Source organism: Orycteropus afer, unplaced genomic scaffold (genome assembly GCF_000298275.1).
Source record: "Orycteropus afer afer isolate SDZICR_OR568_19922 unplaced genomic scaffold, OryAfe1.0 scaffold00006, whole genome shotgun sequence".
Classification (NCBI taxonomy): domain Eukaryota; kingdom Metazoa; phylum Chordata; class Mammalia; order Tubulidentata; family Orycteropodidae; genus Orycteropus; species Orycteropus afer.
The window spans coordinates 15,472,811-15,497,621 of NW_006921593.1; the positions used below are offsets into that span (position 1 = coordinate 15,472,811).

The 24,811-nt window shown below is 52.3% G+C and overlaps 1 protein-coding gene across 1 annotated transcript in view; it reads left to right on the forward strand.

Moving 5' to 3' along the window:
* MAD1L1 (mitotic arrest deficient 1 like 1) overlaps positions 1–24,811 on the forward strand; it is a 370,401-nt gene that overhangs the window by 222,323 nt on the left and 123,267 nt on the right. The window contains exons 12-13 of the mRNA XM_007941221.1: positions 3,547–3,603; positions 24,643–24,725. Of these exons, the coding sequence (XP_007939412.1) occupies positions 3,547–3,603; positions 24,643–24,725 (140 nt within the window). The remainder of the gene's footprint in view (positions 1–3,546; positions 3,604–24,642; positions 24,726–24,811) is intronic.

A 24,811-nucleotide genomic window follows, 5' to 3' on the forward strand; every position in this document is an offset into this window, starting at 1 on the left:
GCGTGTTTGACCTGGGGCATGTGGGAGCTTGTGTGTGTGTGTGTGAGGGGGGAGCCAGGGCGTGTTTGACCTGGGCCATGTGGGAGCCTGGTTTCCGGGAGCTCTGGTTCTGGGAGGACTGGCCCCTCCACCCCGACTCAGGGGCAGCAGAGGAGCTGCCAGAACGGGGCATGGGAGGGCTGCATGTGTGTGAGCCAGGGTGTATGCGCCTGGGGCGTGTGCACCTGGGGCGTGTGCACCTGGGGCATGGACTAGTCTAGCACCTAGAGCTGCACTCTTGTCCTTCTTGAGTGCTGAGTGCCAACACTATAGGGTGTGAGGGCCTGGGAGCCCCCCGTCACCTGACACCCGGCCCAGGCAGTGAGGGCCCAGGCGTCCCTCAGGTGGCTGTGGGAAGTTATATGTACAGTGACCAGCACTGACTTCCTGGGTGTCTGCTTCGCCAGGCTGGGCTCTGCTCTGTGCACAGGGTGAAGGCTAATGTAATCATGGGTTTGACTTGGTAATAATACAATAATAGCAATGTCGGTTCATTCATGGTAATGAACATCACACTATGGAACCCACACTCTGCTTTCTGGGATGTTGCATCTCAAGGAGAGGGCCGGAAGTTAACAGGGACAGGAGGACATGTATAGGGTCAGGGTATAGTGGAGATGAGCACGTGGGGGAGGGTGATTCAGACGGGCCAGTCTGCCAGGCCTCTATGAGGGGCAGTGTCTGAGCTGAGACCCTAGTGGTCTCTCTGTGCCTGCGAGCTGGAGTCCTGTTTGTTGGTGGTGGAGCTGTGGGACCTCTTCCTAGATGTGATGTCGTCTAGAAAATGAGTCTGTCCAGAGAAGGCCGATGTCTCTTCTGCCTCTGACCAGGGACACTGAGAATTCGGTCTTATATTTCTGTTATTATTCATCTACCTGTCATATTCCCAGAGGAACTGTGGGATGACATCAAGAACATCATCCATGAAGAAAGCAAAAGGTCATTAAAAAGACAGGAAAGGAAGAAAAGACCAAAATGGATGTTAGAAGAGACTCTGAAACTTGCCCTTGAACAGAGAGTAGGTAAAGCAAATGGAAGAAATGACAAGATAAAAGAGCTGAAGAGAAGATTTCAAAGAGCAGCTTAAGAAGACAGTCAATTATTATAATGAAATGTGCAGACATGGAGTGGGAAAGCTGGAAGGGAAGCACACGCTCGGCATTTCTCAAGCTCACGCTGCAAGAACTGAAGAAAGAATTTAAGCCTCGAGTTGCAATATTGAAAGATTCTGTGGGCAATATATTGACTGATGCAAGAAACATCAAAAGAAGATGGAAGGAATACACAGAGTCACTGTACCAAAAAGAACTGGTCGATCTTCATCTATTTCAGGAGGTGGCATATGAACAAGAACCAGTGGTGTTGAAGGAAGAAGTCGAAGCTGCACGGAAGGAGCTGGCAAAGAACAAGGCTCTGGGAATTGACGAACACTCACTGAGGTGTTTCAGCAAATGGATGCCCCGCTGGAGGCACTCACGCGGCTATGCCAGGAGTTTTGGAAGACAGCTACCTGGCCAACTGACTGGAAGAAATCCGTATTTGTACCCATTCCAAAGAAAGGTGATCCACAGAGTGTGAAAATTATCGAATAGTATCATTAATATTGCATGCAGGTAAAATCTTACTGAAGATAACTCAAAAATGGTTGCAGCAGTATATTGACAAAGAACTTCCAGAGGTGCAAGCTGGATTCAGAAGAGGACGTGGAACAAAGGATATTCAGATGCTCAAAGCAAAGAATACCAGAAAGATGTTTACTTGTGTTTTATTGACTATGCAAAAGCATTTGATTGTGTGTATCATAACAAATTATGGATAACGTTGAGAAGAATGAGAATTCCAGAATACTTAATTGTACTCATGAGGAACCCATACATAGACCAGGAGGCTGTGGTTTGAACAGAACAAGGGAACACTGCATGGTTTAAAATCAAGAAGTGAGTGCATCAGTGTTGTATCCTTTCACCACACTTATTCAATATGTATGCTGAGCAAATAATCTGAGAAGCTGGACTATGTGAACAGAACATGGCATCAGGATTGGAGGAAGACTCCTTAACAACTTGTGATACACTGAGGACACAACTTTGCTTGCTGAAAGTGAGGATGACTTGAAGCACTTACTGATGAAGATTAAAGACTGCAGTCTGCAGCATGGTTTATACCTCAACATAAAGAAAACAAAAATCTTCACAACTGAACCAATACGCAGCATCATGATAAATGGAGAAAAGATTGAAGTTGTCAAAGATTTCATATTACTTAGTTGTACAATCAACACCAATGGAAGTAGCAGTCAAGGTATCAGATGTCATATAGCATTGGGCAAATTTGCTACAAAAGACCTCTTTCAAGCGCTGAAGAACAGAGATACTCCTTGAAGACTAAGGTGTGCCTGGCAGAAGCCATGGTATTTTCAGTCGCCTCATATGCATGTAAGAGCTGGACAATGAATGAGGAAGACCAAAGAACAGGCGATTCTTTTGAGTTGTGCTGGTGAGGAATGCTGAAAGTACCATGGCATGTCAAAAAAACTAACAGACCTGTCCTGGAGGAAGTGCAGTGAGAATGCTCCTTAAAAGTGAGAATGGCCAGACTTCATCTCACCCACTTTGGTCATGTTGTAAGAAGGGATTATTCCCTGGAGAAGGATGTCATGCTTGACAAAGTGGAGAGTCAACAAAAAAGGGGAAGGCCCTCAACAAGATGGATTGACACAGTGGCTGCAGTGACAGGCTCAGGTATAGCAAGGATTGTGGGGCTGGCACAGGACTGGGCCATGTTTCATTCTGCTGTGCACAGGGTTGCTATGAGTCAGAGACGACCCCACAGCACCTAACAACAAAAGCATCATATTTGTTGGAAATGACTTGACGGCAGTGATATATCATGTTTGTCACCTGTCCATGCATCCGCCGTCTGTCTGTCACCTGTCCATCCATGCATCCGTCATCTGTCTGTCTATCTATCACCCATCCCTCCATCATCTGTCTGTCTGTCTATCACCCATCCATCCATCATCTATCTGTCACCCGCCATCCATCCTTCATCTATCTCTATGTCTGTCTATCACCTGCCCATCCATCAGTCTGTCATCTATCATCAGCCTGTCACCCATCTCTTTATCATCTGTCATCCATTTATCTGTGTATCTGTAATCTGTCAATCTGTTACCTGTCTATTGGTTTACCTACCTGTCATCTGCCATATTTATCATCTATATACTTAGCTGTCATCTGTATCTGTCTGTCTGTCTACCTACCAGTCTGCATCCTCCCATCCCCCAGTTTCTTTCCAGTGGCAAGTTGTGGATTTAGCATTCTGTTACATTCTCCAGTTCCTCATTCAGTTACCTTTTTCAATCGTGGGGACACTTGTACCTCACCTGGGGGCCCCCGTGCGTGGATCCGTGTGCCCTAGTCGCTCCCGGAGCCCCGTGGGGGTGGGGCAGCAGGGGGTGGGGCGCTGTTCCCCTACCGCTGCTGACCTGCTTTCTTTGCTTTGCAGGCTCAGCTGGCGCAGGCCCTGGAGGATCTGGGGAGCCAGAAACAGAGAGCAGACACGGTGAGTCCCTGGGCCTCTGTGGACAGACGGGGCTGTGGGTTAGGCCCTTTAGGCTGCACCCTGCAGAGACTCTGTCCCCTCGTGACGTGTCCTACATCACAGGGCCTGGCCTTGTGGTCAGAAGCAGGGACCCAGATCCTCCTGTGGGAAAAAGGGACCTGGATCTACCCGTGGGATACAGGGTCCCGGCTCCACTGTGGGAAATGGGGTCTTGTCCTCCTGAGAACAGGAATCAGAAGTGCGGGCGGTGCTGGGTTCTGCCTGGCACTGGGGTCTCCCCGAGGGCCCATAGCCGGTGGTTCACTGGACTTTGAGGGTGTAGTGTTTCCAGGCAAGTCATGGTGGGAGAGGGGTGATGTGACGTTCCGCTACGTGCAGAAGCAAGCCACGTGGCAGTGGCACAGGCGACCCCATGCATGCGTTCTGTGTGTCTTTATGAACATGGTGTCTGCAGTCAGATGCTCTGGGATTCCAAGGGACATGCACAGTGTGAGAGGTTTGAGGGACATGACGTAGCATGCTAAGACCTGGTATGACTCAAAACACACATGGCAGGAGGATGCTGTGTGGCTCCAGGGAACATGCACGGTGTGAGGTGTTTGTAGGTACATGATGTAACATGGTGGGACATGGTGTGACTCGAGAAGACACACATGGTGGGAGGATGCTGTGTGACTCTAGGGGACACACATGGTGTGAGGTGTTTGCAGGGACATGACGTAGCATGGAGGGATGTGGTGTGACTCGAGAAGACGCACATGGCAGGAGGAAGCTGTGGGACTCCAGGGACACACATGGCTCAGGAGGCCGTGGTGTGACTCGAGGAGAGGGCATGGGAACATAGTACATCTGCACCCATTTCCAGGGCCGTGGTCATGGGTGTCCCCTGCCAGCCCTCCGGTTGCCCTGCTCTAGCTCAGACACAGGCCAGGCAGGGGCACAGGGCTGGGGCTCTGTGTTCGAGTCATATGGGGTCCCAGGGACCTGTGTCTCTGAGGCATCCTGACACTCTCCACCTGAAAAAGATGGAAGTGATCCACTGACAGCACAGGGGGTCGTGCAGGAACATGCATGGTTTCCTCAGGGCCTGGCACACACACTCACTGTCACATCCGTGCCTGAGCCATGGCCACGGAAGTACTGTGATGTCTTGCTGATGTCTGTGGGCTGCAGCCTTGGGGCTTGGGACCAGGAAGAGCCTTTGGTTTGGGCCTTGCCGTAGGCCATGGGGTCCTCCATTGGGGGGAGCAGAGCCTCCACTCACTGCCTGTCTCTCAGGATCACACAGGAAGGCAGTGACTGCCTGTGTTGTTGCAGACCCTGACCCAGACCCCTCTCTGTTCTATAGTGGGGGTGCGCTTGACAGAGCAATGGCATGCGCCCCCCCATGGCTCTGTGCCCACTGCCCTGCCCAGCCATGTCTACCTGGTGGCCAAGCCCGGGGCTCTGCTCCCTGAAAAGCTGAGGTGTGGGACAGCTCTGACCATCCCTGTCCACCAGTCCTCTGCCCACAATGTGGGGTCCCCGCTCTGGTACCCATGTTGTCTCTCTCAGCCTACAGCTTCCAACCGAGGATTTTCAGACTAAGAGTCTGTCACTATTGAGGAAAAAGAAAAAGAAAAGTTTAAACACCATTAGGTGATTGCACATGACAAGACAGTCGTTGGACTCTCTGTCGTCAGTTAGAAAAGCCACGCTGACTGGTTAGCTGGATCACAGTTCACACTTCTCAGTCAGTGCCACAGGGAGGGACATCCTCGTGATGTCACCATCCCCAGGGCCCCCACTGGCTGTGGCCCCAGGTCCCCAGGAACAAGCATCCTGATTAGAACTGAGGGAGAGCTGGGTGTTGGTCTCACACTTGAGAGAAACAGTCCAGTGACCCTGTGCATCATTCCACCATCATCTTCCTCCTACTTCCCCCAAAGATTCCTTGTCCTGCTTATTCTCCTCCTGCCCAGGGAGCCCAGACCCCTGCCAGAGCTGTGGGGGTGCAGTTGTTGTGGGTGCTGTTGATTCTGACTCCTAGGGAGCCATGCCAAGAGGAGACCTGCCCCTGAGGTTTTCCAAGGCCGGGCCGGGTCTTTCTGACGTGTTGCTAATGTCTGGGCTGTAGTCTTTACAGGAGAGGCTGGTGTCCCCCTAACTTATCCCACCCCATCTCCATCCCCTTACTAGCATGTGACTGTGTGTGGGATTGTCATGGCCTCGACTTCCCAGATGAGGCCCCCGGACTGTGGTGAATGAGCAGCCCAGAGCAAGGCCATCACTAGAGAGGACAGTGCCAGCCCTCACCAGGGCCGCTGATACCCAGCCCTACACAGCCTCAGACCCCCACTTCCCTGAGGTGGACGGTCCTGGTTCTTCTGCCTGTCCTCAGCTGCCTGCTGATCTCTGTGAAGTTTGGCTCCCAGGATAGTGAGGGCTGGGGGCAGCTCTCTGGACTGGGGGATGCTGGTATAGTGAGGGCTGGGGGCAGCTCTGTGGACTAGGGGATGCTGGTAGAATGGGTCAGTGAGGCACCTTGTGAATTCAGCGCCCAGGTGTGCCTGAGAACTACAGGGCTGGGTGGGCCACTGGATGCCCCAGAGGGAACACAAGATGCCCAGCCAAGGGCCCCCAGGGCTGGAGGGATGCTGGGTGGTTGGGGTGCATGAAGCAAGGTGGTAGGTTAAGATGAGTTGATTTCCAGCTGCTGCCCTTCGAGGGGATAGGGGCTGAGGTACATCACCCAGCTGGGTCCCGGAGGTGTACATGGCATGTTCCTGGCTGCCCCCACTGCCCCAGCATGCCTGTCTCCTAGAGCCTCAGTGTGGACGTGTCTGCATGGAACCAGTGCTGTGTCCAGAGTGATTTTGGGGTACAGACTCAGAGCATAGCTGTGTATGACTGTCCCCAGCATCCAGCCCTGGATGCAGCCTTCCTCCTGGGCCCCATCCAGTGGTTTCACAGGGCCATACTTCCCCACCTCCCAGGCCAGGGAATGCTCCCCCCTCCTCCCTATGAGGAGAAGGAATAGTGAGGATGAGGGGTGGGCCAGGAGCCCATGCCAGCCAGTCGATAACAGGCTGGAGGTTACGGGAGCAGAAGGTCGATGCCCTCTGTGGCTCCATGGCTGAGGCCCAGTGCCCCTCCTGGGTAGGAGTTCTGGCGTGGCAGTGGCCACCCTCCAGGTCCACAACCCTGGCTCACGGCCGCACCTCAGGATGCTTTCAGATGCTTGAATGAATGACTGGAGTGGACTGAGGAGGGAATTGTCCCACCCTCCCTGCTCCCCTTCCCTGGTCCAGCCCCCAGCCTTCTCTGCTTGTCCATTTGGCAGAGGCCTCAAGACAAGATGCTGGTGGCTGGATCTATCTGCACTTTGAAAACATCACCTGAGAAAATGGCTTCTTAACCCAGAAAATACGTTTCTGACAGTGTCATTTCTAGCCTGGGGTACAGAAGATACACAGACCCCTCTCGTCCCCCAAAAAAGAGAAGAAACATTTCACGCAGAGAGACTGTTGGTGTTTGTCCACATCTGAGCTTTCACAGCACAGCACGTGTGTTCATGGAGCCTCACAGTACGCCTGACATCCGAGACGGTGTGACCTGCCTGTGATGAGCGAGTTTGGAATCTTCCCCAGGAGTTGGAGTTGATTTGGGGACAACTGCTTTTTTGTTGTTTTATATTTTACAATTTTCTTAAATCTCCTCAGGTTCTTTGTTGCAGATAAGTGTTAGAACTGGTTGTCGAGTTTCCTACAGAAATCCTACTGGGATTGCCTTGTGTTTACAGACTGGTGTGGGAAGTGTAAAACCACCCATCAGAGTCACAGGCTGTGCCCCGTGGCCTCAGCTTTTTGCTCCACAGCCTGGAGTTGGGCCATCTTCTTCTAGCAGGTCTCACACATGCCTTGATGGATTGACTGCAGCGGTTTATGTACATTGTACAGGTGACTCCCAGGGCCCTCTTTGGGGTCAGGGAGGGTGACGAAGGGAAGGTAGGCACATGAGACTTGGAAAGTGAACCCCCCCAGAAAAAACTTACATAAGAGTTAGACTGTAATAGCTACTGCAGGCCAGTGAACTGCTCACTGTGGCCCTTGTAGCTGTCGTTCTCCATTTTGTGATATACTGTAAATTCCAGTCTCTATGCCTTTCTGATATATTACTGGAAAACTTGATGCAAAGCCCTGAAACATTGTCCGATACAGTGCTGGAAGATGAGCCCCTTGGGTCAGAAGCCACTCAAAATACGACTGGGAAAGAGCTGCCGCCTCAGAATAGAATCAACCTTAATGACGTGGATGGAGTAAACCTTTTGGGACCTCCGTTTGCCAATGTGGCACATCTCAAGATGAGAAGAAACAGCTGAAAAATGCATTAATAATTGGAACATGGAATATATGAGGCATGAATCTAGGAAAATTGGAAGTTGTCAGAAATGAAATGGAACACATAAGGATCAATATCCTAGGCATTAGTGAGCTGAAACAGACTGGTTTTGGCCATCTTGAATCAGGCAACCATATGATCTACTATGTTGGGAATGACAAATTGAAGATGAATGGTGTGGCATTCATTGTCACAAAGAATGTTTCAAGATCTATCCTGAAGTGCAATGCTGTCAGTGATAAGATAATATCCATACATCTACAAGGAAAGCCAATTACTACTATTATTATTCAAATTTATGCACCAACCACCAAAGCCAAAGATGAGGAAATTAAAGATTTTTACCAACTTCTGGACTCTGAATCGACCCAAACATGCAATCAAGATGTGTTGATTGTTACTAGTGACTGGAATGTGAAACAAAAAAGAATCACCAGTAGTTGGAAAATATGGCCTTGATGGTAGAAATAATGCTGGAGATTGCATGGTAGAATTTTGCAAGACCAATGACTTATTCATTGCAAATACCTTTTTTCAACAACATAAGCGGTGCCTAGATACATGGACTTTGCCAGATAGAATACACAGGAATCAGATTGACTACATCTGTGGAGAGAGGCGATGGAGAAACTCAGTATCTTCAGCCAAAACAAGGTCAGGAGCTGATTGTGGAACAGACCATCAGTTGCTCATATGCAGTTGAAACTGAAGGCAACTAAAACAAGTCCACAAGACTCAAAATATGACCTGGGTTATATCCCACCTGAATTTAGAGGCCATCTAAGGAGTAGATTTGATGCATTGAACACCAGTGACCAAAAACCAGATTAACTATGGGATGATATCAAGAACATCATCCATGAAGAAAGCAAAACATCATTAAATACACAGGAAAGGAAGAAAAGACCAAAATGGATGTCAGGAGAGACTCTGAAAGTTGCCCTTGAATGGAGAATAGCTAAAGCAAATAGAAGAAATGACAAGATAAAAGAGCTGAACAGAAGATTTCAAAGAGCAGCTCGAGCAGACAAAGCCAGTTACTATAATGAAATGTGCAAAGACCTGGAGTTAGAAAACCAAAAGGGAAAAACACACTTGGAATTTCTCAAGCTGAAAGAACTGAAGAAAAAATTTAAGCCTCAAGTTGCAATGTTGAAAAATTCTATGGGCTGAACGTTGAATGATCCAGGAAACATGAAAAGAAGATGGAAGGAATACACAGAGTCACTGTACCAAAAAGAACTGGTCAATGTTCATCCATTTCAAGAGGTAGCATGAGATCAAGAATCAGTGGTATTGAAGGAAGAAGTCAGAGCTGCACTGAAGGAATTGGTGAAAAACAAGGCTCCGGGAATTGGTAGAATACCCATTGAGATGTTGCAACAAACAGATGCCGCACTGGAGGCACTCAGTCGGCTGTGCCAAGAGATTTGGAAGACAGCTACCTGGCCAACTGACTGGAAGAGAACCATATTTGTATCCATTCCAAAGAAAGGTGATCCCACAAAATGTGGAAATTATCAAACAATATCATTAATGTCACATGCAAGTAAAATGTTGCTGAAGATAATTCAAAAATGGTTGCAGCAGTGTATTGACAGGGAACTTCCAGGAATGCAAGGAATTCGAAAGAGGACAAGGGGTATCATTGCTGACGTCAGATGGATCTTGGCTGAAAGCAAAGAATACCAGAAAGATGTTTACTTGTGTTTCATTGACTATGAACATCATTCAATTGTGTAGATCGTAACAAATTATGGATGACATTGAGAAGAATAGGGAGTCCAGAACACTTGTGCTCATGAGAACCCTGTACACAGACCAGGAGGCTGTCATTCACACAGAACAAGGGGACACTGCGTGGTTTAAAATCAGGAAGGGAGTGTGTCAGGGCTGTATCCTTTCACTATTCTTATTCAATCTGTATGTTGAGCAAATAATCTGAGAGGCTGAACTTTATGAAGAAGAACATGGCATCAGGAGGAAGACTCACTAACAACCTGTAATACGCAGATGACACAACTTTTCTTGCTGAAAGTGAGGATGACTTGGAGCACTTACTGATGAAGATTAAAGACTACAGTCTGTAGTATGGATTACTTCTCAATATAAAGAAAAGAAAAAAAAAGAAAAACTTCACATCTGAATCAATAAACAGCATCATGATAAATGGAGAAAAGATTGAAGTTGTCAAAGATTTCATATTACTTGGTTCCACAATCGACACCCATGGAAGAGCAGTAAAGAAATCAGATGACGTATTGCACTGGGGAAATCTGCTGCAAAAGACTTCTTTGAAGTGCTGAAGAGCAAAGATGTCTCTTTGAAGACTAAGGTGCACCTCACCCAAGCCATGGTGTTTTCAGTGGCCTCAGATGCCTGTGGAAGCTGAACAGTGAATAAGCAAGACCGAAGAAGAGTTGATGCTTTTGAGTTGTGGTGTTGAAGAAGAAAACTGAAGGAACCATGGACTGCTAAATGAACTAACAAATCCGCCCTGGAGGAAGTGCAGCCGGAATGCTCCTGGGAAGCAAGGATGCTCAGACTTCGTCTCACCTACTTCAGTCATGTTGGTAGAAGGGACCATTCCCTGGAGAGGGATATCATGCTCGGTGAAGTGGAGGGTCATCGGAAAAGGGGAAGGCCCTCACCAAGCTAGATGGACTCTCAACAAGATGGATTGAGCACAGTGGGCTCAGGTAGAGCAAGGATCGAGGCTGGCACAGGACCAGGCAGCGTTTCGTTGTTGTACGTGCGGTCACAATGAGTCAGGGCGACTCGATGGCACCTAACAACAGCATGCCTAATTCGGGTGGGATGTATCTTGAGCCCCGCCCTGCTGGAGGTGTGACTCCAGTCACCACCCTTAGCTCCTGGCGGGTGTAGGATGTTCTGGAAAAGTTCTCTCTCCTGCTCTGGTTCTGCGTTCGGTTCGTCGTTGTCTCACCCCTGGACTTGAGACAGCAGCCATCACCTAACTTGCTGATTTGGGTTCGCCATTCCCTGCAACCATGTGAGTTGGGAGGATCCTTCAGACCTACCCGAAGCCTGGGACTTGCCAGCCTCCTGGCCTCCACCAGCAGCACGTGAGCCGTTTCCTTGGGGCGGGGGTGTTCCGTGAGACGTTAGAGCGAGATCCTGAACCCTGAGACGGGAAGGAGAGCCTGGGGTGGGGGGGGGGAGTTGCTGGCAGAGGTGACGGGGCGGCACGGCAGTCTGGAAAAGCTGGACACTTGGGGCGTCCTTAGCTTCTGCCTCATAGGGACCAGCCTTGTGCTGATCTTTCTGAAAGAAATTGTCAAGCAGCTACTAAAAAAGCATTTAGTTAATTTAAAGTTTATGGAAATAATTCCATACAGGGAAAAAACAGCAAATCTCCTTACTCTCATCCCAGTTCTTCCAAGTACAAAATATTTGCATCCTGCTGCTGTGGAGTCGATTCGGACTCAGAGTGACCTTGTGGGACAAAGCAGTGCTGCCCCATAGGGTTTCCCAGGCTGTCCGCCTTCTGGGGGCAGATCGCCAGGCCTTACCTCCTGCTGAGCTGCTGGTGGGTTCAAACTGCTGACCTTTTGAGTAGCTGAGCGCTTCACTGTGTGTGCCAACCAGAGGCATCACAGTGACTGCTGTGAGGAAGTCGTGGTCACACTGGGCAGGTCTGTGCAGGCTTGGGCTGATATGGCATGAGGAAGCCTGTCTTTCTAGAGAGCTCTTTCACATCACTGAGGGATGCCTCATCCGGTGTCCAGGGCGGGCGGGCATCCAGGGGTCCTGGTGCCTGGTACGTGTACATCATTCTGGGTAAGGGGGTGGATAGCTGTTGTCATGGGATTCTTAAAGGATTCCTAACACCCCCACCCCCCAAAAAATGTTCACAGCTTCTCTGCTCGTGGAGGCTGCTCAGCTGAGCCCCTTAAACATCCCTGACCCTGTTGGAAGCACACGTGCCAGATCCCACACACCAGGCCTCAACACACATCTCCTTTCACGTTTTCCTGGGGAGACTGGGCCTGGGCAACAGAGCCCGTGACGAGGTCCGTGGGATCCCTTCAGCCCCTGCCCTCGACCTGTCGTGGTGACGCACTTGGACTTGTTCTGTTTCCTGGGACTCGGAGCCAGCTGAGACATGTGGTTTCTGCAAGTCTGTCTCCCAGGACATGTTGGCCTCTGCTGCCTGAGAGCTCAGGCAGTTGCTCCCACGCACCTGTCACCTGCCACCCAGCTGACCTGGACAGCCTGTCTCAGCTCTCAGCAGCGACAGCGCCGGTCCCCCAGAGAGCCATCCCTTCCGGCTCTTGGGCCGCCCACTCCCTGGAGTGGGTCGGAGGACTTGGTTAGGGCCCTTTTCTGGGCAAATGTGCTCGTTCAGGAATCTTCCAGAGTGGGAGTTCCAGCGGGGATCCACTGAGCTGGCGCCGGGCTGGCTGCACGTGCAGCCTGGACACCCTCAGCTGCATGTGCACTCGGGGGGGGTGTCCATTGAGGACCCCTCCCACCCTCACTGTGAGAGGACACCTGCCAGGGGCATGGGGCGCAAGCAGAACAGAGAGGTGTCGCCTGCACCCCAGCACCCCAGGAAGCTCCAGTTCTGACCTGCTGCCTCTCTGCTCTGGGGGGCCTCAGGCATCCGCGTATGATGCTGCGAGCTGGCGGCCCTGACAATGTGGGTGTCGCGGGAGCACAGGGAAGCAGCACCCGCCCGCTGGTCCTCAGCTGGCAACCTGACCATTAGGGTTGCTGGGGGAGGGGCTGGTTGTCCAGCTCAGTGGCTCATTGTTACTTTGTTGAATGAGGGGAGGCCCCTGGGATCAAGCTGTACATCCTCTCCCATTAAATCCGAGCACCCGGCCTCTATTTAAAGGCCACGCTGTCCCAGCCGGTGATTGTGCCAGCCATTAGCATTAACGTTTCATGAAGCCTGGGGCTGCATGGGGCCCTGGCGGGCAGACCTCCAAGAGGGGGGACCTGTGGGCACAGGGTCTGGGCAGCTCTCCAAGGAAGCCTTGTCCTCCAGGCTCCACTCCAGGCTGGGTTTCTGTTTACTCCTTCAGCTTCTCAGTGAGCCAACTGCATTGCACTGTGAGAATCACCACCCCTGGGGTCTCTGGCCTCGTTGCTCCCCTCCCAGGAGGACTGTCTGTGACTCCCAGTTAAGACAGACAGGTTGTTTCCATCCCAGCCAGGCTTGTAGCTGAGTTCTGACAACAAACCCAAAATTGGTTCTTTGAGATCAGTGAAGTTGATTGACCTCCATCCAGAGGAGTGAGGAAGCACGAGAGGGACACAGTTACCAACGTTAGAAACAAGAGAGGCGGCAGGACCAGCTGCTGTTTGCCCTCTCTCTGCCGTTGCCCTCCCAGTGGGGGTGAGGTGGTTTCTGGCTGTGGATCACTTTCCTCATGACTGACGACACTGAGCATCTTCCTGTGCTTGCTGGGTGTCCTCCATGGAGAAGTGTCTGCTCACGGCGTTTCCCTGTCTTATAATTGGGTGTTTGTCTTTGTGTTGTTGAATTGTAAGAGTTCTTTATATATTCTGGATACTAGCCCCTTCCCAGAGAAAATTTGGAAGTATTTCCTCCCATTCTGGGTATTGTCTTCTCCTTCTCTTGAGTGTCCTTTAAGGCACAGACGTTTATAATTTTGATGACGCCCAGTTTATCAAAGAGTTCTGCTGTTGTTTGTGCTTTGGGTGCTGAGTCTAAGAGTCCGTTGCCTAACCCCAGACCATGAAGATTTGTGCCTGTGTTTTCTTCTAAGAGTTTTACAGTTTTAGCTTTTCCATTTAGGTCTTTGAACGCTTTTGAGTAAACTTTTGTGTGTGGTGTGAGGTAAGGATCCAGATTCATTCCCTTGCATGGGACTGTCCGATTGTCCCAGCACCATTGTCTGTAGAGACTCTTCATTCTGCGTTAATTGGTCTTGGCACCCTTATGGAAAACCGGTTGACGAAGGAGGTGCGGGTTCGTTTCTGGACTCCCAATTCTATGCCATGGGTCCTTAGGCCAGTACCACCCCGTCTTAATTACTGTAATAGGTAATAAGTTTTGAAATTGAGAAGTGGAGTCCTCCAACTTTGTTCTTTTTCAAGATAGTTTTGGCTATTTGCTGTCCCTTGCAATCCCATATGAATTTTAGGATCAGCTTTTTTAGTGCTGCAACAAAAGCCATTGGGATTTTTATATGGGTTGCTCAGTTACATGTCAGTCACTTAGGGTAGCATTGCTGTCCTAACAATTTTAAATCTTCTGACCCATAAATATGGGTTGTTTGTCTATTTGTTTACCCGCCGCTCACTGCCAGCGAGTCAATTCCAGCTTGGCGTCCATATAAGATAGAGTGGAACTGCCCACAGGGTTTCCTAGGCTGTCAATCTTTACGGAAGCGAAGCCCATCCAAATCCACAGTTGTCCAGTCAGTTCCGACTCACAGAGCCCCCAGAGGGCAGAGTGGAACTGCCCCACAGGGTCTCCAAGGCTGTCAATCTTCATGGAAGCAAAGCCCAAACCACACCCACTGCCGTGGAGTTGATTCTGACCCACAGCGCCCCTAGAGGACAGAGTGGAACTGCACTGCAGGGTTTCTAAGGAGCTGTGGTGGCGTAGTGCCTAAGGCATTTGACTGCTAACCAGAAGCCTGGCAGGTCCAACCTACTAGCCATTCCTCAGAAGGAAGACTGGGCAATCTACTTTCCTAGAGATACCACCTCGGAAACCCAAGGAGGGTTCACTGTGAGTTGGAATCGACTTGACGGCAAGGAGGTTTTGTTTTATTTTTACACCACAGTATAGCAAACTGACAGATGAGTGGTGACTATGCATAAGGAGGACCAAGGAGGAGTTGATGCTTTTGAGTTGTGGTCCTGGCAGAGAGTACTGAAGGTGCCATGGGCTTCCAGAAGAACTAACAAAGCTGTTCTGAAAGAAGTGCAGCTGGAATGCTCCTTAAAAGTGAGAATGGACAGACTTCGTCTCACCTGCTTTGATCATGTTGTCAGAAGGGACCGTTTCCTGGGAAAGGATGTCATGCTTGGTAAAGTGGAGGGTCAGTGAAGAAGGGGAAGGCTCTCAGTGAGTTGGACTGACACAGTGGCTGCAGCGATGGGCTCAGGTGTGGCAGGGATCGTGAGGCTGGCACAGGACCCCAGGTTCTGTTGTACGTAGGGTTGCTATGAGTCAGAGCCGACGCAACGGCACCTGACCACCACGATAACAATCTTTATGGAAGCAGGGTGCCTCATCTTTCTCACTTGGAGCAGCTGCTGGGTTCAAACTGCTGACCTTTCGGTTTGCAGCTGCATGCTTTAACCACTGTGCCACCATGGTTCCCTTGCATTGGTCTAAACCAAAGCAAACTCACTGCTGTCGAGTCGATTTTGACTCATAGTGATCCTTCTTGGGTTTCTGGGCATTATCTCTATGGAAGTAGATTGCCTGGTCTTCCCTCCAGTGAGTGGTTGGTGGGTTTGAACGAGCAACCTTCCAGTTAGCAGTCAGATGCCTTAGGCACGACACCACCAGAGCTCCCACTATGGAAGTAGGTTGCCCAGTCTTCCTTCCTCGGAGTGGCTGGTGGGTTTGAACCAGCAGCCTTCCAGTCAGCAGTGCAATGCCTTAGGCACGATACCACCAGAGCTTTTCTTTATTTCATTGTTTCTTTTGTAGTTTTCAGCGCACTTGTCTTGCCCCTCCTTGGCTTACTTTATTCCTAAGCGTCTGTTCTCTCTGATGCTGCTGGAGGTAGAATTGTTTTCTGGAGGTGCAAAGTCATTCTGGGGGATCAGCACCACTTTGTGTCAGGAACACAGGATAGCGTGGCTGTACTTGTTGTCAAGGACGTCCCTGGTGTTGGGGTCATGTTGGGCGGAGGCAGGAGGAGGCTGAGAGGCATGGCCTCCCACGGCATGCTCGTAGTAAGAGTGCCTTTTTGGAGTGGTGTGCCCAGACCCGTTGGGGCACTAAGCCTTCTCTTCCTGAGGGTGTAACTGGGCACGTTGCTGCTTTGGAGTCACCATGGCTCACAGATTTGCAGGAATCGGTGAATGGAACCAAAGCCCACGTCCCTGGCATTCACTGATGCCAGGGCTTCTGGTGGCTCTGACTGTCCGTGGCTGGGACAGGAGCAGTTGGTGCCTCACCTCTGAGGCCCATGGCCACACTTTGTGGACTCTTCTGTATACATGTATGTCTGTGCTGGACCCCATGGCCTCGTTGGGCCACTAAGAGTTGAGACAAGAGCCTTGTCCGTGGGCTGCAGTCGCTAGGACACGGTTTGCTCTTCTGTGGAGGCTAGCTGGCTTTGCTGAGGGCCATCCTTCCCTGGTGACTAGTCCAGCTCCTATGAAGGCTGTGGGTCTTCTGACACGTGGCTTTGAGGCCTGGTGCTGCCCCAGGTGGGGGTTGCCGTGGAGACCCCGCTTTGTTGCTGCCCCCTCCCACCCACACTAAGCTGGCCCTGCCCCTCCCCCCTCCCTTCCCAGTGGTCATGAGGAGCAGGAGTCCAGCTGCGAGCCCTTGTCCACAGGCCATGGTTTGGTCTTGGTCAGGGCTGAACAGACTTGGTCCATAGGCCCAGCCCAGCCTGTGGCTGCCTTTGCTATGAATGGAGTTTTATTGGCACACAGCCCTGCGCATTTGTGCGTGTGGCTGTCTTGCAGTGCAGAGGTGGAGACCACATGCCTGCGAAGCCCAGAGGACTTGCTGTCTGACCCTCTGCCAAGAGGCCTTCTGACCACAGTCTTGGTGGCGTTTGGAGCCAGGCACCTCCACTCTCGAGCTTGATCACACCTGGGGGTGTGGCTCCTGGGCCTCTGAAAGCAGGCCCAGGGCCCCGTGGCCTCTGTGGGCCTGTAGACAGCACTGATCCCTCGTCTGGTGCCAGTGAGCCAGGCTGGACTGGGGTGACGAGGCCACTGCGGTTGGGGTACGCCTTCGGCAGCCCTGCAAGCCAGCACTGCGCCGTGATGTGCAGCCCTGGCCCGCTCCAGCCCCTGCCGACGGTGGGCGTGAGGAGACGGGGCATGGGGTGGGGATGGAGCCTTGGAGGTCTGGGCCAGTTGCAGCCCAGGCTTTGGGGATTGCCTCTTCCCCTTCCCCTGTGCCATGAGAAGTAGAGTGGAGGACCAGGGCTTGGAACTGGTTCACTCCAGTTGGGCCTCCTGCTGAGTCTTTGCCTTTCCAGCCAGCTGTGATTGAGTCAGAGTCTGCGTTCTGACAAGCTCCCCAGGCAAGGCTTGTGTGTACATGTGTGTACTCTTCTGTGCATGCATGTACTTGCGTGCTTGTATGTACTCTTGTGTGTACATGTGTGTTATTATGTATACTCTTCTGTAAACATGCATGTAACCTTTTATGTACATGTATATACTCTCGTATATACATGCATTCTTGGGTACATGTGTATATTCTTGTGTGTATAGATGCACTCTTTTGTGCACATGCGTGTGTTCCTGTGTATACATGCATGCATTCTTGTGTGTCTATGTATCCATTTGTGCACATGTATGCATTCTGTGTGCATGTGTATCTTTACATGTACACACATGTGTCCTCACTGTGCATGTGTGTGCTATCACCTACACATGTATGTATCATCCTGTGTACTTGTGTTTTGTCACAGGTACATGCATGTATCTGTATGTGTGTATGCATGTATCCTCACATGCACACACATCTGTCCTCACATGTACATGCACATGTCCTCATGCGTACACATATGTGTCCTCGTGTGTACGTGTATATATCCTCATGTGTACATAGCATCACCTGGGCATCTACAAGAATCACCCGGGGATTGTGGTAAAATGGAGATTCTGATTCAGTCTCTCTGGCGTGGAAGTGAGAATTCTCAGCAAGGGGTCAAACCAGAATGACCTGCTTCCAGGCCCTGGTGGAGATGCCTTGCAGAGCCGCAGGGGAGCCCCAGGGCACACCCACGCCCGGCGTGTAGTGCAGGCTGTGGCCAGGCCAGCAGCCCCCTTGGGAAGGGCAAGTGGCAGGGCCGCCGGGCTCCCCTCCTGGATGCACTTCTGTAGGGAGCAGACGGGGCTGGTAGTTATGCCTTGTAACGGAGGCGAGCGAGCTGGAGGCGGGAACGCGAATCTGTATTAACTTCAGAGGAGCGGGTGAGCGAGACTCCCTCTCGAAGAGGAAATTGGGAGACAGAGCAGAGAGACTCCAGGCTGAATTTGCAAAACAGTCCTGTCCTCTGCAGGGCAGAGCCCATCACCACGTGTGTCCATCTCAGGGGCTGCATGGGTGCTGGGTGCGACTGCAACACTCTCGTCATGGGTGTGTGTGTGCATGTATGTGTATGTGTGCATGTATGCGTGTGCCTACCCCCAGGGCTATGTGGACACTGGGTGTGACTCCTACATACTCTCATCTTGGTTGTATGTGTGCACGTATGTGTGTGTGTGCTCATCCCAGGGGCTACGTAGGTGCTGGGGATGACTGCCACATATTCAGGTCATGGTGTGTGTGCGTGTGTGTGTGCGCGTGTGTGCACATGACCATCCTGAGAGCTGTGTTGGTGCTGGGTGTTCCTTCACACACTCACGTCATGGGTAGGTATGTGTACATGTGCAGTGCATGTGTGTGTGTGTGTGTATGTGTGTGTGAGACCCAGTCTCTAGGGTGCAGATGGCCTCCTGAGTAAACCACTGTGCTCTGAGTCCCTGTTGCCAGGAAGTGCATTTGTCCTCGAGTGGGTTCTACCGTGGGGCCTGCGTGGCTTAAAGGCATTCGGTGAGACCTCTCTGAAGACACGATCCAATTCATCCACACATTGTTTTTTGCTAAACCAGCTCTGAATGCAGCGTCTTCTCAGTGAAGGATGGAATGGGTGGGTGCCGGCTGCAGTGTTAATGCAGCTCCAATGGTCTCCTCCCTTCTTCCCTTGTCAGCTGATGGCCTGGTGGATTAGTGCCCACTGAGGAGCTCTGGTGGGGCAGTGCCCAAGGCATTTCACTGCTAATAAGAAGGCTGTCTGTTCAAACCCACCAGCCACTCCTCAGAAGAAAGCCTGGGCAATCTACTTCCATAGAGATACCGCCTCAGAAACCCAAGGAGGGGTCGCTATGAGTCGGATCTGATTCCATGGCAGTGAATTTTTTTTTTTTTCTTTTACTAACAGGAGTTGGTAACTGCCACCCCTACCCCTACCTGGCTCAGAATCAGAGCCCTGGCTCGCTCGGGGGAGTGGGAGCAGGTACACAGTACACGGGAGGGAAACGGGAGCTGCCAAGGTTAGTTACGGCTCCAAGGTTACAGGTCTCAGTCAAAGGACCTGATCTGTGCTGTGAACGCTGTGACCTAGGTCAGCATCTCTCCCTTCTTTTTGGAAACAAGCCCAAACCAACAAGAGACATGAAAACCGAAACGGCAAACCAACAAGAGACATGAAAACCGAAATGGCAAACCAACAAGAGACATGAAACCCGAAACGGCAAACAGATTTTGAAAGCCCAGCTGCACAGCTGAGACCCAGGCCCCGCTCAGGAGGGAGCCGGCCCCCTTGGAGAGGGGGTGGGGTTGGGGGACACATGCAAGAGACACTGAGATGGGTGCCACCAAAGTTAGAAAGCCCTCCTCACTGCGGGCACAGGCTTCCTGCCTCAGCGGTGGGGCCCTCCGGTTAGCCATCGGAAACACTTCCTCCCTGTGGGCCCCGGTCCCCGTGTCTGCAGCCGTCAGGAGAGGGGGAGCTGAGAGCGAGTCCGACGCTCAAGCTGCGTCTGCAGGAAGCGCCGTCTCCGACGACAGCAGAGCTCTTCTCGCTCGTGCGGGACGCCCCTGTGCCCTGTTGCTGGAGGAGCTGTAGGCTGATGGAACTTTCTACCCAGACCTCTGGGTCTAAGCGAGCCTGAGCCCCTAGCCCCACGGGCAGTTCTTCCCGGTGGGGACCCTGCACGCAGCCAGGACGAGGGAGACTCCCCAGCACTGAGTCATGAGAGCTGTGCCACGAGACCGACAACAGAAGCTGAGAAGTGGGAGAGCCAAGGGCAGGGACAGATGGGCAGTGAGTGGACGGAAGTGGGGCGCAGGCAGAGGGGAGGCTGGAAACACCGTGCAAGGACCAGCACTGTGTTCCAACTACAAGCTGCAGACTTAGACATTGGGAGGAATTAGGAGGACAAAACAGTGGTTAGGCTGTGTCCTGGGGACAGAGGATTTGTGTATTTAATAAAAATTGGGAATGGAGAAAGGCCTAAGAACACTGACATTGAAAGATACCACCCAGGAATACAGATGCGTTTGGCCGTGTGAAGGTGGGCAGGGCAATAAGGATCATCAGACACTCAGCCTGGAAACAGAACAGGCGCTCTCGAAAGAAACCATCTATCCTGCTGAGGAGGCCCACCTGTTGCGGTGATGCTGGAAGCTATCCACTGGTGTCTCAGAGACCAGCAGGGTCAGCTGTGGGGGTCAAGTCAGCCAGTGAAAGCCCTCGGGGTCCCAGCAGATTGTTGTCTGACTCGCTGGCTTTGGACACTCCATCATGAGGGATCAGTCGTTGGAGGGGGACGTCACGTTTGGTGAGTGGAGGGCAGTGACACCCCTGGTGAGATGGTGGGCACGGGAGTCCCAGTGACGGACTTGAACATGCTGGCAATTGGGAGATGGATGGAGGACCAGGCAGCGTTTCATTCTGTTGTCCATAAGGTCGCCTAAAGTCAAAGTCGACACAACAGTACCCAACAGCAGAGAAACTGAAACTCGTCGGTTTTATATATGCTAAGAGTTTTAAAGCAACCACCAGACCAAAAAGTACACGCCTTTGCTAAATACCAAGAGAATTACGTGCAAAAAGCAAACAAAACCCAAAGCCACACAGTGAGGGACTTTGAAAAGCAGTAAGGCAGGAAGCAAAGAAAGAACAGAGCAGGATGATATGAACGGGCAGCGCTCTCCTGTTAAAGAGAAGCCTCTTGGGTTGGATCACAGAGCAGAACCAAAGGTGCCGGGAAACACGGCATGCGTGCGAGGCACGGCGGCGGCGGCTGTGCACTGAAGACGCCGGGGTTGGGATGTTCATTGTGGTTGAGTGCGGGTCGGAAAGTGGGGCTGAGGGTAAAGGAGACTGCTTTCCCACAGCGAGGCATTACCTGTCGGTAATGCGGGTGACATCAGACCTTCGGTGTTCAGACGTCCTTGGGAGGAGGAGACACCGGGGAAATGGCCAAGCTGGTTGTTGTCATGTGCTGTCAAGTCGGACCCGACCCATAGCGACCCCTCCTTGGGTTTCCGAGGCGGTATCACTATGGAAGTAGATTGCTCAACCATCCTTCCGAGGAGTGGCTGGTGGGTTTGAACTGCCAGCCTTCTGGTTAGCAGTCAAATGCCTTAGGCACTACGCCACCAGAGCTCTCCAGGATAGCTTATCCCATCCTGGGTGTGTCACATGGGCAAAGATGATGAAACAGAAAAAAACGGAAGGTCTCTTACACGTGTGAGCCCCTGTGCCCTGGAACTGGAGCATACCTGCCTGTGAAGTGCTCACGGAAGCATTCACAAAACTTCAAACCATGAAGGAAGCCATTATCAATTCAAATCGTGCAGGCGATGTTCTGTGACCAAGATGTGATGAAATCGGAAATTAAGAACTAAGCCAGGAAGGGACACACAACAAAAGAAACAAAGCCAAACCTTAGAAATCCAACCAACCAACCAAAATCAAGACCTGCCTTACCCAGTGCTGACTCGAAGAAGAAATGTCATTTCAGAACGTGTACAGTCCAGTCAGCAGTTGTCATGAGCGCACTTCTACAGGAAGTGGCTAAAGCGGCGGCCAGAGGAAACTTCACGGGTTTAAATATGTCTAGTATGGAACAAGACACAGTGGGTCCAACATGGCTCAGACAGCATGCTCAGGAAGCAGCCAAGGCGAGGAGGACGGGGGGCAGGGGGGACGTGGAGAGGAGGGATCTGGGATGATCCGGGCAAGGTTCACGGGAGAGTGAAGAGTGGTGGAGACAACAAGCAAACGCAGATGCCCGTTCTCTGAAACAAGACCAGGAACAGAGCAACTCACGGCTCTGGTGACAAGGAAAGCAGAGGCACCCAGAATGACAAGGTGACATCTCGATCCGGGCATGATTGCTGGTGGTGTGTGGGTGAGATTCCAACTCATAGGACCCTGTGCGACCAACGAGAACTGCCCCACTGGCTCCCTGGCCTGTCATCTCTATGGAAGCAGGTCACTGGGTCTTAATCCCACACAGTGGCTGGTGGGTTCAAACCACCAACCTTCCGGGGGACAGCTGAGCCCTTGACCACAATGTCCTGAAGCTACCTTGTACGTGGAAGGTTATCGGGTGTTTTCTACGCTTGAATGATAAACAGTGGGAACGACACTTAGAAATTAAATACATTCACAGTCATGTGACTATAATCTCGCAAGGCTTTTCAAATGGCAACCTCAGGCAAATGGCTAATTTCACACTCTTATCAGTACCTCCTTCAGAAATCAGACTCAACCCACTGCCACTGAGTCAAGTCTGGCTCACAGCAACCCTGTAGCACAGGAGAACTGCCCCAGAGGGGTTCCAAGGCTGTCATCTTTACAAAAGCTTACTGCCTCATCTTTCTCTTGCCGAGCTGGGCACTTTAACCACTGCACCATCCGGGCTCCTTCAAGAGAGAAATTTTGAAATGACCAATTACTGTAGGACAGTTAAGGTGGCATGAAACTATCTATCCTGCCCCCACCCCACCCCAGCCCCACTCTACCCCCATCCCACCCTCACCTACAGAAGAAAGGGCCACAGAAGGTGCCACGAGAAGGAGCCTCTTTCTCAGGAAAAGGAGCCCTGATGGCTCAGTGGTTAAAGCATATGGCTGCTAACCAAAAAGGTCGATGGTTCTAACCCACCAGCCACTCTGCAGGAGAAAGATGTGGCAGTCTGCTTCTGTAAAGATGGGAGCCTTGGAGACCCTGTGGGCAGTTCCACTCTGTCCTCTAGGGGTGCTGTGGGTCGGAATGGACTCCACTGCAGTGGGTTTGGTTTAGTTTGGTTCACAGGGAAATTTGACCAGATCTTCAAAATGCAGGCCCTTGAAGCACTGACTAAATAGCTCCAGAGCATGGGGAAAGGGGGGAAGCTTCCAGAATGTTCCTCAGAAGTAAACATCACCACCCCCACAGAGACCATGCACCTGCTTGTGTCCATATGCACCAAACACTCCCACCCCAGCAACAAGCCATCACCCTTGTGAACTTCAAGGCTAAGGTGGTAGGAGGCAGCCCCTCAGCCCAGCATAGCAGAGCACAGCCCCACAGGTGGGCTTTGTGCCAGGACGGGGCTGTTGTGGGAGTTGTGATGTTTATGTAGTGGCCTCTCTGACAGAAGGTGTTTGACACATCCAGTCCCTCTCTGCAAGGACTGGGGGGAAAGGCCTGGGCCAGCGCTGGCGGGGCTGCATCCCCACCGCCAGCCCCAGCCCCAGGAGCAGTAGGCACAGAGCTCAGGGGCCGGCTTGGCTCTGCACCCTTCATCCCCAGGCAGACAGCAGACAGACAGACAAGTCTGCACTCCTGGGAACGGGGGCCCCATGAGGGAGACAGGCAGGGGGGCCAGGTGGGCAGAGAGAGGAATCAACCGGCCAGAGCCCCGAGGTGAGTGCTCGCAGCTGCTGTGAGCGGTCGTGCCAGGCTTGCAGGGTCTCGGTTGGAGGGTGTCGGGACCATGGGGCCTCGAGGGGCAGGCTGTCCTGCTGGAACAGAGCGAGGGCAGGGTGGCCGGGCGTGTGGCTCCTGGTGGAGGGGCTTCTGTGACTGGCCTCAGGGTGGCCGGGCTGATGGTGGTGGATGGTGCGAGTGGGGTGCTGGAGCGGACTGAAGGCATCACCAAAGGCAGGCCTCCCTGTGTAGCGAGTCTCATGGGTGTGGCTGGAGCCCCACTCAGCACTGGGTCTCCCCTTAATGACCTTGTGGGATATTTCAGAAGTGGACCCCTCCCTGAGGGGGGTGCATTGGTGGGGCGCCGAGCTGTGTCTCTGAAGCCCACCCTCCCCTTTACTGACATACCAGGGGTCTAAGTGGGATGGGGTAGGGGGCTCGGGGAGCCTGAGGGCTGGACTGGAGGGACCAGAGCCCTGTTGGGCTCGCCACCAACAAAGGCGTCGTTGCCCCTCTCAGGCGGGGAGCCATACAAGGGCCTTGGAGCGCCTCAGAGACCCGTCTCCGGGCTGAGGGGCCATAGCGAGCAGGAGCCAGAGTCAGCCGGACTCCGGGCCCCGGCCTGTGTGTGTGTTGGGGCCTCATGGCAGCAAGCGCCCCCCTTCCTTCCTCTGCCCTGCTTTCTCCAGGTGCGTTAGAGCAGGGTTCTGTTTCCCCTTGCACCCCCTCCCCGGGCCCTACGAGCCAGGAACTGGAAGTCACCACCGTTGTGACTATTAAAGTGGTGGTCAGAAATGTGCCCCCAGAGATGTTCACAGCACCTCCTACCCCAGACGGCAAGTGTGTCTGCTGCTGGGAAGAGCGAGCCTGGGTCTGCCTGGCCCCGCTACTTGGAGGTCTGCAGCACTGGGTTCTTGGGTTGTCCAGGGGACGAGACCAGCTCCTCTGCAGGGTGGGAGTCCCATCCCACACCCGCCCAGCCCGGGAACCTCGGCCACGGCCTGTGACGCGGTGTCCCAGCTCACCCTGTGTCTTCTTGCAGCTGGAGATGGAACTGAAGATCCTGCAGTCCCAGGCGGAGCCTGCTGCCCAGAGCTTCTCCACGGGAGAGGTGGACATGCTCAGGTAGGACCCGCCACCCTGCCGCCACCAGAGCTCCTTGTCCTCCAGGGGGGAGGTGGGCATGCTCAGGTAGGACCCGCCACCCTGCC